Source organism: Microcebus murinus, chromosome 14, assembly GCF_040939455.1.
Source record: "Microcebus murinus isolate Inina chromosome 14, M.murinus_Inina_mat1.0, whole genome shotgun sequence".
Taxonomy (NCBI): Eukaryota; Metazoa; Chordata; class Mammalia; order Primates; family Cheirogaleidae; genus Microcebus; species Microcebus murinus.
The window spans coordinates 30685485-30700298 of NC_134117.1; the positions used below are offsets into that span (position 1 = coordinate 30685485).

At 35.3% G+C, this 14814-nt stretch overlaps 1 protein-coding gene across 3 annotated transcripts in view; it reads right to left on the reverse strand.

The window, feature by feature from the left end:
• The window catches only part of TBC1D12 (TBC1 domain family member 12), a 110386-nt gene that overhangs the window by 9322 nt on the left and 86250 nt on the right, over nucleotides 1–14814 (reverse strand). For all 3 annotated transcript variants that reach the window (XM_012766348.3, XM_012766353.3, XM_012766360.2), the window contains 3 exons: nucleotides 13440–13520; nucleotides 10038–10126; nucleotides 7734–7805 (listed from right to left, as the gene is read on the reverse strand). In XM_012766348.3, the coding sequence (XP_012621802.1) occupies nucleotides 7734–7805; nucleotides 10038–10126; nucleotides 13440–13520 (242 nt within the window). The remainder of the gene's footprint in view (nucleotides 1–7733; nucleotides 7806–10037; nucleotides 10127–13439; nucleotides 13521–14814) is intronic.

Genomic DNA, 14814 nt, shown 5'->3' on the forward strand with positions numbered 1-14814 from the left:
CAATAATACTTATTGTAAAACCCAGTGGGCACTATCCTACCCTCTTGGCAGCATTCCCTTAGCTTCTGAGATCCACTATTTCTTTGTTCTCATCCTAGTTCTCTGGCTTCTTCTGAGTAGTTTTTGCAGATTTCATAGTAATTGCCTATTTGGTTTTCTAGAATATAAGCTCCATGAGAACACTGCTTCCCAAAGATGTCCATATTCTAATCCCCAGAACCTGTGAAAATGTTGTCATACTTGGTAAAAGGGACTTTGCAGATGTGATTAATTTAAGGACCTTGAGATGGGAAGATTATCTTGGATTATGTGGGTGGACCCAAAGTAATTATCACAAAAGTACTTATAAGCGAAAGAGGGAGAGGCAGGAGAGTCAGAAAGATTTGAAGATGCAACACTGTTAGCTTTGAAGATGGAGGTAGAGGGTCATGAACCAAAAATTGAATATAGGCAGCCTCTTACAGGTGTCCTCAAACTTTTTAAACAGGGGGCCAGTTCACTGTCCCTCAGACCGCAGGAGGGCCGTTGGAAAGTGCAGTGCACATTCCATACATGTGCACTGTGGGCCCAGGACGAGTCCGCTGCTAAGCAGGACAGTCCTGGGCCGGCCGCATGTGGCCCACAGGCCATAGTTTGAGGACGCCTGCTCTAGAAGGTGGAAAAGGCATGGAAATGGATTTTCCCTTAGAGCTCCAGAAGAAATACAGCCCTGCCAGTACCTTGACTTGAGCCCAGTGAAATCTATTTCAGAATTCAGACCTCCAAAAATGTCAGATAATAAATTTGTATTGTTTGAAGACAGTAAGTTTGTGGTAATTTGTTATAGCAATAATAGGAAACTAATACAGACCAGACCATCTCTGTTCACGATTGTATTTCTTAGTACCACAATATTTGCTGAATGACTACAAGGGGCAAGTGTTAACCATCTACAATAGAAGGGCAGTAACTCAAACAGAAGGGATTAAAACTATATCTAATTGAATCTAAGATGCTGCTTATTGTAAGTGTCATCATTATTTTATACATCACTAAAAAAAAAAAAATCCTGCCAAGTAAGCAATGACACAATGCTCTATCACTTAGAATTTTTATTTTAGGCATATTTATAGCTATTTAAAGTTTATTCAGATTTATTACGTATCCTGTATCTTCTCCATACAGGAAAGGAAAATAAGAAAAACAAAGTTATTTCTACAATTTCTTTAGAGTCCAGTTCTTCTGAATATTCTGTATTATTTATTGATTCCTAGTGTGACACACTGAAAAAGATACTTTTTCCCCTCCTCACTCCTTTGGTGGAGAAAACAATACATTGTTTATGTGGTATCCTGTAAAAAATGTTTAACCTGAATCTAATCAGGAGAAAATAATCAAATACAAATTGAGGCTCACTCTGCAAACAACTAGGCTTAACTCTTTATAAGTATCATTGTCATCACAGGTAGAAAAGGCTGAGGAACTGTTCTAGATTAAAGTAGACTAAGGAGATGTAACAACTAAAGGCCACACATGACCCTGACTGGATTCCGAATCAGAAAATACTACTATAACTTTTCTATTAGTTTGAAGTTGTTCAAAATAATAATGTGGGAAATAAAAAAAACCACAAACAACAAAAAGGCATCTATGTATAGACCACTCAGCTTAAGAAATAATACTTTACTAGTGAAAGCACCTGTGTAACCAACTCACCTACTTTCTGTCATTTGAAGTTTTTCTCTTTTTCTCTATGCCTGGCTAGGACATGGGATAAGTCATCTACTCAGATTCCCCATTCTTTATTGTCCTTGCAGACATACACACAGACTTTTCTTTTTCTTTTTTTTTTTTTTTGAGACAGAGTCTCACTTTTGTTGCCCAGGCTAGAGTGAGTGCCGTGGCGTCAGCCTGGCTCACAGCAACCTCAATCTCCTGGGCTCAAGTGATCCTCCTGTCTCAGCCTCCCAAGTAGCTGGGACTACAGGCATGCACCACCATGCCCGGCTAATTTTTTGTATATATACTTTTAGTTGGTCAATTAATTTCTTTCTATTTTTAGTAGAGACGGGGTCTCGCTCAGGCTGGTTTCGAACTCCCAACCTCGAGCAATCCGCCCGCCTCGGCCTCCCAGAGTGCTAGGATTACAGGCGTGAGCCACCGCGCCCGGCCTCAGACTTTTCTTATTTGGAGAGATTTACTGATAATAACTATGGAGAAACAGAAGCTTACAACAAAAAATAAACAGGGAAAATGTTACAAAGCTTACAAAGTTTTTAGTAATATTTGATTCATGGTCTACAGTTTCTGACTCCTTCTGAGATACTGGGAAACTTAAGTTTGTCTTCTTACTTCCACTTTTATAATATACCCACCCTAGAGCCCTACTATACTAAGGGCCCAATTCACTATCAGTGCTAGAAGATACAATCCAGGCAAAATAAATAGCCACCTCCTTGCTTAAAAAGAGAAAGCTTGTAATCAGTAGACCTATAGACAAGTTAACACTCAAGACTCATCTAGAATTGCTCTATCCAGAAGCAATCTATAACCATTTCCTCAGAGTGGAAAACTAATAGAATTCAACAATCTAAGCAATAGTAGTCTTAAACTGGGATAGGCATACTTTGGAGATAAAGACTTTCCCAAAGTACATTGTCATGGATAATTTAAAGGGAATTCATTCCCAAATCCTTGATTTACATATGTATTCTTCATTCTAAATATGATATTCCTGAGAATGTCACTGCATTCACAGTAACAAGAGAAAGTTACAGCTCACGCCTGTAATCCTAGCACTCTGGGAGGCCAAGGCGGGTGGACTGCTCGAGGTCAGGAGTTCGAAACCAGCCTGAGCAAGAGCGAGACCCCGTCTCTACTATAAATAGAAAGAAATTAATTGGCCAACTAATATATATAGAAAAAATTAGCCAGGCATGGTGGCGCATGTCTGTAGTCCTAGCTACTTGGGAAGCTGAGGCAGAAGGATTGCTTGAGCCCAGGAGTTTGAGGTTGCTGTGAGCTAGGCTGAGGCCACGGCACTCACTCTAGCCTGGGCAACAAAGCGAGACTCTGTCTCAAAAAAAATAATAAAATAAATAAATAAATAATAAAATTTAAAAAAGAGAAAGTTACAGTCCTTACCCATTACAAAGTGTAGTAGGAATTAGTGTAAGGCATGCAATGTGAAACAAAGAGATAATTCTAAAACTGGTTGGGGACACCTTCTGGCTTCTTGTCATATATATGAATAGGTAAGATTGAATGCCATTATATGGAAGAATAGGGGTGAACAATGACAATTTTGTGTCCTCACCTCTTCTATATCATACCTATTATCAAAGAGTGTATAGCCCTTGAGGGAGAGTCTCAGGAGAACAAAAAAGAGATTAGCAAAAGCAATACAGATTGGTGACTGTGGTTCTTTTAAATATATTGATAGTATAACTGGTATGTGAACCAAGATTACCAAATTTTTTCAAGAATAAAATCCACAGATAAAACTTTTGCGTGATGTATTTATAGATTCAGCATGTGTTATTAATTAGCATAGTTAAAAATCTATTTTGTCAAATCACAACATGAAATCTGTATTCCAATATAGTCTGCACTATTTTTATAAAGTAAGTCTGATTTGACTAACTGGTTATATGGTGGTCATTTTACATAAATTCAATGACTTAATAGTGCTCACTTCAGCAGCACATAAATTCAATGACCTAATAAATATACAGCTGGGGTTAAAAAAAAGTGTTAAAAACATATTCTAAATGTTATCATTATCACAGGTGTAATAACAGTAACCATATTTTAATCTTCCCAAATTAGTATTTCTGAGTATATTGGGTTGAAAAGGTGCCTTTATTAGGCGTCCTCAAACTACGGCTGCGGGCCACATGTAGGTGTTTTTGCCCATTTGTTTTTTTACTTCAAAATAAGATATGTGCAGTGTGCATAGGAATTTGTTCATAGCTTTTTAAACTATAGTCTGGCCCTCCAACAGTCTGAGGGACAGTGAACTGGCCCCCTGTTTAAAAAGTTGGAGGACCCCTGCTTTAAGTGAAAGTATAACAGGTATAACTAATAGATTTTTTTTCTTTTTTAATAAAAGCTAGCCTAAAATGTCAATAATAGATATTTTGATTAGTCTCAATAAAGGCTTTTGGCATAGTTTCTAGAAACTGAGAAAGTGAATGATTCTAATGATTGGTAACAATTGTTTTTGCAAGTCAAGTAATTAATAGTCTTCTATTATCAATAAAATTGAAGAACCTAATTCAGTTACCTGAGATAATTTTTTTAATGTTTTTACATTTATTTATCCAGTTTCTCTAATATATTTGTTTTGATCAGTGTGTACTATTATAATTATAACACAAATCAGAAGAAAAATTTTTACCATTTAGAATGTATATCAGAAATAAAACAAATTTAAATTTTAATTCATTACATATTTGTAGCACAAGTATAATAAGGTGATTAGTAAAAGACTTTTTTGTGTTTTTTTTTTTTTGAGACAGAGTCTCGCTTTGTTGCCCAGGCTAGAGTGAGTGCCATGGCCCAGCCAAGCTCACAGCAACCTCAAACTCCTGGGCTCAAGCAATCCTGTTGCCTCAGCCTCCCGAGTAGCTGGGACTACAGGCATGAGCCACCATGCCTGGCTAATTTTTTCTATATATATTAGTTGGCCAATTAATTTCTTTCTATTTATAGTAGAGACGGGGTCTCGCTCTTGCTCAGTCTGATTTTGAACTCCTGACCTTGAGCAATCTGCCCACCTCAGCCTCCCAGAGTGCTAGGGTTACAGGCATGAGCCACCGCACCTGGCCAGTAAAAGACTTTTGAGCAAAAGATATATTACATTAGAATAAAATTCTGTGAGAAAAATGAAATAGAAATAGGCCCCTCTTACCCCAGTTTCACTTTCCACAGTTTCAGTTACCTATGGTCAGTCTTGGTCCAAAAATATTAAATGGCAAGTTCCAGAAATAAATAAGTCATAGGTTTTAAATTGCACATCTTTCTGAACAGTGTAACGAAATCTGGAGCTGTCCCACTCCGTCCTGCCCAGGACGTGAATCATCCCTGTATCCAGGACCTATACTGTGTATGTTCCCCACCCAAAAGTCACTTAGTAGTTCCCTCAATATCACATCAACTGTTGCGGTATCATAGTGCTTGTGTTCAAATAACCCTTATTTTACTTAAAATATTAGAAGAGTGTTTTGATTGTTCTATTTTATTAGTTATTGTTATTAATCTCTTAATATGCCTAATTTATAAATTAAACTTTATCACAGGTATGTATGTATAGGAAAAAACATAGTATACACAGGGTTCGGTACTATCTGCTATTTCAGGCATCCACTAGGGGTCTTGGAACATATCCCCTGAGGATAAGGGGGTCTATTGCACATGGCTATTATAAAAAAGATGAGATAAAATTGTCAAGGATGTAGAGAAAGGGGAACCCTTGTACACTATTAGTAGGAATGTAAATTAGTACAGCCATTATGGAAAACTGTATGGAAGTTCCTCAAAAAACTAAAAACAGATTACCATATGATCCAGCATATGGTAACCCAAGCTATTTACCCAGAAGATTTGAAATCACTATATAGAAGAGATGTCTGCACTTCTGTGTTCAACGCAGCACTATTCACAATAACCAAGTTACGGAATCAACCTAAGTGTCCATCAGTAAGTGAATGGATAAAGAAAATGTGGGGCATATACTATTCAGCCTTAAAAAAGGAAGAAATTCTGTCATTTGTGACAACATAGATGGAATTGGAGAACATCATGCTAAGTGAAATGAGGCAAACACAAAAAGACTAATACTGGATTCTCACTTAACTACGGAATCTAAAACAATTGAACTCATAGAAGCAGAGAGTAGAATGGTAGTTACCATAGGCTAGAGGGTGGGAGGAATGGGAATAGATGACAATTTAAGGGTACGAAGCCTCAGTTAGATAGAAGGAATTTTTTTTTTTTTAGATTTGCACAGCATGGTGACTATAGCTAATAATTGACTACTGTACATTTCAGTATTACTAAGTAAATCTCAAATTTTCTCATCACAAAAATGTCAAATATCTGAGGTTTTAGATAGGTTAAATAGCTTGCTTTAATCATTCCACACTGTATTCAAAAATCATAACATCACTTTATATCACATAAATATATACAACTATAATTTGTTATATATAATTTTGTTTTGTTTTAAAAACATTTTTTTTTCTTTATAGAGATGGGGTCTTGCTCTTGTTCAGCTTGGCCTTGAATTCCTGACCTCAAGCAATCCTACCTCGGCCTTCCAGAGTGTTATATATAATTTTAAAATTTTAAAAAGGAAATACAAGTTCAGAGAAAAAGCAAAAGTATAAAATATTAATGAAGAGCTTGTTAGTGTATTTTTCCTTAAATGGATGATATACATAAATAATTACAGTACTTAAATTCCTTTTGAGACATTTTTAAAGTGATGTAAGATATCAATATTTAACCAGTACTAAAAATTAAATCTTTTACAATTAAATTTATGATGAAAAAATTTAAACATCAACTTAAACATGTGAAAGGGATACATAGTATTGTTACAATTTGTTACAGAATACATGAGCAAGAGAGTTTAAAGACACTGCAAATCCATTTACTCCATAAGGACTATATGATCACCTTTAAAATACTATAACCTGCCCCCCCCCAAAAAAAACCTGGCACATCCTCTCTTTATCATGCCATATTTTTTCCATGGCACTGATTATCTTTTAATATAACATAATTTATTTTTTCATTTGTTGTTTATTATCTGTTTCCTTCTTGTAAACTGTAGAATCATAAGGGGAGAAATCTTTCTTTTGTTCATGGAGGTATCTCATGCCTAAAATAATGCCTGGCATATAGTAATAAGCATACAATAAATATTTGTTGAGTAAATGAATGAATATATAAGTGACATGCAACAGAACCAAGTATGTTGTACCAGACAGCCACCCTACAGTGAGATCTCTAAAATTCTTCTATTTTAAGACAAAGGTAAGAAGGTGAAGGTTTTATGACTTCTAGTTAAAAATGGCAATTGAACACTCATATTTTTCTTTGTTCCCTCCCAAAATCCAACTAAAATGACAGTAAAGAAAAAAATAAGTATTAACCTAAGAGGACAAAGACAATAGAAAATGATATAAACAACAATAAGGATGTCAATAGCATTTCAGAAATTTTAATTTAAATAAGTGGAAAATGTTGAAACTAAAATATCTGCAGAGGAGGAAGCCAATAATCAACAAGCCAATTCAGCCATAAAATCCTGGAAGACTTAGGAATTGAAGTTATCAGGTACCTCTGAAATTGAAGGGTAGGTCTAGAGATAGGATTGGAAGTCTATAAAAGGAGCAAATCTCCTCCCTTAAACTATTAATTTGGTAGAACATAAGAGGTTTATTTTCTAGAGTTACAGTCAGGGAAAAGAGAGTTAGGGTCAGGCAGATAAGGCACCACACTGACAGAACGGGCATTAAATAAAATTTTCAAAATTGCATGGTGAAATCTGCAGTTCTCCCAGAAAGCTGGCAGCCAGTCATATAAGCTTCTGGCAAGAGATGGAAAGACTCCTCTGTGAGTAACTTGATAAGCCCCCCAAAACAGACATAGAGATACAGACATTTGGGAGCTAACACAACATAAGATATTTTGATAAGAGTAGAAATATGTTTATATTCAAAAACCAGACTGAAACAAATACTTACATAACCAACATCAGGTCGGTAACATGTATATGCCCCTAAGATACTATGTAACACATCATGATATGGACCACCCTTAGGAGAGAAAAATGAAATTTGAAAGGATACAAATAATTGTCTCTAAGTTAATTCTCATATTACATGTTAAAAAACTGCAGCATTTCCTAAATGACTAGCTTTAACATATTTAACAAATGTCAAAAATATTGTAAACACTCTGCTAAGATGTTTTTTAAATTATTAATGGGAAACATTTAATTCTGAACAATAATAGCCAAATAAATTCACGTGATGGATACGAGCTATATGCATATAGTTTGTAAACAATTTTAAAGACTTCTGGATGTTCTACAATAAGAGTATGATGACTATAGACTGTTTCATTTTATATAATAACAATGTCAGCAAGAGAAAACCATCAAGCTATACTAAAGTTGTATTAATAATTTTAAGTTATAATTTAATCTTAACAGTATAAATTACCTCATTTTTATCAATCTAGAGGCATTTTATGTACAAAGACGAGTCAAATATAAAGTACATATAAAATATAGTTTTTCTATATTTCTATTTTTATTCACATAAAGTATAAGCAACTTTACAATAGCCTCTGTACAAAGAAAACTATTCCTTCCTATTTCAATGGTAATTCTGAAAAATTTTAAGTTTTATGACAAAGTTTTTATATCATAACAATTTATTAGGCAAAAATATTAAGAATACAACTATCTTACAGAATAAAAAGTAAAGGAAAGAAATTCACCATAAGAAAAATTCATCAAGTACCTATTGCATAAAAGGTATTATGTGCTAAACTATTAGGTTATTAAGTATGAAATGTCCGATTTCCTTAAGTATTATACTAGATAGTTGATATTTCTGACATTTCACTTTGACACTTCGTTTTATTTATTTTTACTGTGAAGGTACATCCTTAGTCTTTCAAACACACGTTCTGCCTTATGATTATCTTTTAAATTTTTTAGAGCAATTTTTGTGAAACCATGGATATGTAAAAAATTCATGTTATTTTCAAATATTATTTCCCTTCGTGGAACAAATGCAGTGCAGACAGCTCAAAATATCAACAAAGTGTTTGAGAAGGATGTGGCTAATAAATGAACAGTAGGTCGATGGTTTGAGAAGTTCCGTCGTAGTGATTTTAATCTTGAAAATAAGCCACATGGGTGATCTGAGACCCAGGTGGATAATGATGAGCTGAAAGCTGTAGTGGAAGCGAATCCATCTCAACCTATGAGTGGATTAGTAGCAAGGTCTGATGTTACCATTCCAACAACATTAGACCATTTGAAACAAATTGGCAAAATAAAGAAGCTGGATAGATGGGTTCTGTATGAATTAAATGAGCATCAGAAGAGAAATGGTCTGAAAACTTGCCTTTCTTTGTTATCATGACATAAAGGTGAAGCATTTCTACTCCGTATCTACACCATATTGTTATGTGTGGTGAAAAATGGACTCTTTTTGACAATCGCAAGCATTCGATACAATGGTTGGATAAAGATGAAGTCCAGAAACATAGCCCAAACCAAATATTCATCAAAGAAAGCTAATGGTGTCTGTTTGATGGTCCAGCGCCGGTATTATCCACTACAGCTTCATGAAACCTGGTCAATCAATTACAGCGGATGACTGCTGTATCCAATTGGATGAAATGATGATGCTTGCAATTAGGCAGCCAAGACTGGTCAACAGAGACAGGCCAATACTCTTGCAAGATAATGCTCAACCACATGTCGCACAAACAACGCTGCTCAAACTACAGAAGATGGACTTGGAAACTCTCTGTCATCCGCCACATTCACCAGACCTTGCACCAACTGACTACCACTTCTTCCGGGCTTTGGACCACTTCTTGCAAGGAAAAATAGTCAATTCTTAACAAGCTGTCGAAAACGCCTTTCGCAATTTCATCGCCACTCGCTCTCCAGGCTTCTTTGCTGCTGGCATAAACAAGCTACCGTTAAGATGGCAAAACTGTGTTGATAGTTTAGGTGAATACTTTGATTAGTTGTACTGCTTCTTGTTTGAGATATAATAAATGACACTTTTGATTTGAAATCGGACATTTCATGTTAAATGACCTAATATCAATATAATGTATTTCAGTCAGTAGAATAAAATAAATCCCTTTAAAATTTTCCTAGTTTTATCCTTTTTATATAAAGGCCCCAATTTTTTATAGTTTTGCCATTTAAAAAATAATAGCTATGTATTTGGAGAATTTGCTCTCTTGGATATTAAAAGATTTTTTTTAAGTAGTTATAAGCTGGCTCGAAACCCTACCTTCTGAAAGATGTAGAGAGATGGAAACGTACGGGATATGTCCAGCTTAATTAATTCCAGACTGGCCTCTCGATCAGCAACAGATACACCTGCATTTGCCAAGTAGATAAAATTTAAATGATCACTTGGCTGTAAAAGTTCAATTTTATAAACACAGAATGATCACATAGCATATGTGCTATTTAAAGAAAGTTAAAAGCTGAATAATCAAGAAATCACAAGAAATATCATATAGCTTTTGCTAGAACTTATAAAGAAAATATCTATACATTTATCAGAAAGTTATATGGTGAAGTATTTCTGCTTCCAATTTTTATAGAAGATAGAGGCAAACCATCATTCCCATGGTAACAATTAAGAAAAAAAATTACAAACATCACATTTTTTCAAAAAATCATCAGACATCTGTAGATACAGAGAGATCAAGAGGATTTAAATTCCAGAAAGGAAAGAGCCTTTCCTAGGTGAGTGGATACTAGAGGCCATTCTTCTACCTAGAAGCATCTGCCAAGTGTGGGCAAGGATCAAGCTTGCCATAGACAAAGGTACTCTGCTTGGGGAAAAAGAAACCAGAAGAGCTTTTCATGGCTAAATAAGACTGATGTGATACACAGTAATCTGGAGTTCTGAATGTGTATCTGGTTTTCCCCATGGGACTTTTCTGCATGCAGTTCAGACTGGAAAGGCAGAATGAAACCACCAAAGTCACATGGTTCTTAGAAGAGCATCTCACTGGACAGAGATACTTGTAATCAAAATAGGACAGTTCTTCCCAAACCTGAAATAAACCAAATCTATCTCAAGCTGCAACCTTGCCCTGACCTAGCTCAATTACTGATTTAATTGAGGTGATAAACTCTTATTCCAACTGCCTAACAGCAAAGAGCATGCTTCCTCTACAGAAGAAACCTCAGCATATATACATTTTATATATAATGTCTTGCATATATTTTAAAAATTTAAGATATACAAAGAAATAGGAAAATGTGACTTAAAATCAAGGGTAAAACCAGCCAATAGAAGCAGATCTGTAGATGATATAATATTGAAATTAACAGATAAGAATGTTATTATAGGCCGGGCGCTGTGGCTCACGCCTGTAATCCTAGCTCTTGGGAGGCCGAGGCGGGTGGATTGCTCAAGGTCAGGAGTTCAAAACCAGCCTGAGCAAGAGCGAGACCCTGTCTCTACTATAAATAGAAAGAAATTAATTGGCCAACTGATATATATATAAAAAATTAGCCGGGCATAGTGGCGCATGCCTGTAGTCCCAGCTACTCGGGAGGCTGAGGCAGAAGGATCACTGCAGCCCAGGAGTTTGAGGTTGCTGTGAGCTAGGCTGACGCCACGGCACTCACTCTAGCCTGGACAACAAAGCGAGACTCTGTCTCAAAAAAAAAAAAAAAAAAAAAAAAAAAGAATGTTATTATAAACATGTTAAATAGAAAGATGGAAGAAATATATGGGATGGAAAGATGAAGACTTTCAACATAAAAATAGAATGTATAAAAAGAACCAAGTGTATATTTTAGAATTATAAAGTATAGTATCTGACATTAAAAACAAAATGAACAGATTTGATTTATTTTATTTTATTTTATATTTTTGAGGCAGAGTCTCTCTCGGTTTCCCAGGCTAGAATACCATGTCAGCCTAGCTCATAGCAACCTCAAACTTCTGGGCTCAAGCAATCTTCCTGCCTCAGCCTCCCAAGTTGCTAGGACTACAGACATATGCCACCATGCCTAGCTAATTTTTTCTATTTTTAATAGAGATGGGTCTCACTGTTGCTCAGGCTGGTCTCAAACTCCTGAGCTCAAGCAATCCTCCCGCCACCTCAGCCTCCCAGAGTGCTAGAATTACAGGCTTGAGCCACTGCACCCAGCCCTCATGGAACAGATTTAATAGTAGATTGGATAGAGCAGAAGACAGTATTAACGAACTTGATTATAGATCAATAAAAATAATCAAAACAAGCAGAAAAATAAAAAGAATTGAAAAAAAAGTATGAGGCTTCTAAAACACTGTTAAATGGTCTGGAGTCCACATAACTGGAGTCTCAGAAGGAGAATAAGTGAGATGGGTCAGAAGTAATATTTGGAAAGATAATGGCCAAAAAGTTACATGACAACTGCGAATTATAAACATTCAGGAAATAAGAAAACAGTAATTTAAACAAAACAGTGCTTCTGTTTGGAACTCTTCATTACATTCAATTAATTTCTACTAAAGTGCAACCTTTATCATTTGTTCATGAAAAAATGTTTCAGAAGTGAATGTTCATAATTTTAACTTTCATAATTTTAATATTTCATAAAAGTTAGTTTTAGAAACCAGCACTGCTGTGCAGGGGCCTTGACCTCACCTGGCCTGGCCAGCACCAAAAAAAAAAAACAAGAAAAGAAAAGATAAAAGGAGTTTTAAAAGAATGATGAAATAGCTGATGCTCTGCCAGCATAATAACTTCATACATCTTCACCTTCTGCACATTTTAGTTCTCCACAAATAACTGACATATCTAACAGGCCTCATGATGATACTGACATAAACTCTTCTAGAAATCAAGTCTTCTCTCTAACCTTACTCAATTTTCCCTACCCTAATGTTCACTTCACTAAAACATAAAAAAGAGTTTTCAAATAATTTAGCAGAGTTGTTTACATACTCATAGAAAACCACTATGAAATATGCACCATTTCTCTATCCAAAGCTTAGTTCCATTTTTAGAGTTTTACTTGTAGGCAAAAGAAGAGGAGTGCTTTCTATGAAGTAGAACAAATATAGAACAGAAAAGTGACTGGCAAAAATAGCTCCCTATTATTCAAGGATAAGAGATGGTTAAATAAATTTACCTAAATTTAATAAACTATGATTATAAGAAAAGTGTTCCTGTTTTCTCCAAAATGATTAGGAAAAAAAAAGATGAGGATGAAGGGAAAGATGAGGGCTATGTGAAAGTTAAATAAACAAAGGATAAGGCATGATAAGAATTATAAATAATATACTAGGGAGTGAATGGAAGTCAGTGGGTGGGGAGAGATAAGAGGTCACAAGTGAGATATAGAGATAATCTATTTTAAAGTTAAAAGCTTGGCCTGAAAATACTTCATTCCATTAGCCTTACTGTTGTGATTAAAATCCTGGGCTCTGGAGTCTAACAAATCTAGCTTTATATCTCAGCTTCCCTGCTTTCAATTTATTTAGCTACTTCTAAGCCTTGGTTTTTCCAAGGCTTATATAATTCAAGACAATACCATCTATTAAAAGGGTTGAGGTTAAATGAGATGATGTACGTAAAGCATTTACTACAGATCCTGACACATGGTACAAATTCATGTTATTATTCTTAGTGGCTGAATTTTCATCCCAAAATTCTTATTAAAAAGAACCAAAAAAACATACCTTCTGTATCATTCTCCGAACTTGTTTCACTGAAGCTTTTCCACCGTTCTTTTGCTCTTGAAAGGAAGATTTCATAAAGTTCTGGGAGGAAAAACAAAAATTCATAAAGAATAGAAAAGAAATATATTCACAAATTTTTATTTTTATTCTTTACCTATTGTAGGTCAGGTCTCTCTATCTAGTGGGTATCAAAAAAGTGGCAAATTGACGTACTTGATTATACCAAAACTATTTATTTTACAACTAGAAAGATGGCAAATAAAAATATTACAGAGTGATCATTTAAGTAGCTACAATATAGAATGTATATGAGTCATGAAGAGATGCTTCTACTAAAGGAGAATCATTGTAGAACAGCACAAACATGATTTTTAGAGTTAGTCAGACCTAGATTCAAATTCTAGCTCAGCCACTTACTACCTGTGGGACTTTAAGAAAGTTACTTAACCAATTTGGAACTTGGCTTTCTTCATCTGGAAACTGAAGCAAACAATACCTAATCACAGGGTTACTGATACTTAAACAAGATAATTTATGTAAAGTTCCTGGGTACATTATAGCCCCTCAATAAATGCTAGCGTTTGCTTTCTTTCTCTCCTGAAACTGGTGTCTCCATTATGATGTGGAAATCTAAAGCTACCTGTACATCATACAGATTTGACCTAAGGCACTACATACAGAAGTATCTACCCTACCTTTTTAACTTAAGTGCCCATTCACTGTGCTTCCAATATGTTTGATCTCACAAAAATTTCAGGAACAGAAAAGATTGAGAAATTTTTCTCAACTCTCAAATTGTAGTTGTCCTTACTTTGTAACTAATCACTACAGATACTTGAAATTACATAAAAATAGTACATTTCAGGGACTGAAGAACAGCAAAAAATATTTCTTGCCCTAAAGCCAACATTTATATATTGTCCAAAACAAAGAACATTTTTGAGGCTAGGTGCAGTGGTTCATGCCTCTAATCCCAGCACTTTGCGAGGCTGAGGGGGGAAGATCTCTTGAGCCCACGAGTTTGAGACCAGCCTGAGCAACATATTAATAGCAAGATCTCCATCTCTCTAAAAAAAAATTTTTTTAAATATTGCCAGGTGTGGTGATGCACACCTGTAGCCCCAGTTACTTGGGAGGCTGAGGTAGGAGGCTTGCTTGAGCCCAGGCGTTCAAGACTGCAGTGTGCTATGACTGTGCCACTGTACTCCAGCCTTGGTAACAGATCAACACCTTGTCTCTTAAAACAAACAAACAAACACATCTTTGCTTCAATTAATCCTTTTAAAAAATTCATTTTTAAGGGTAATTCCTAAACATGACTTTAAAAAAATCGAAACCATATAAAATAGTATAGAGTGAAAAATAAATTTCCTTC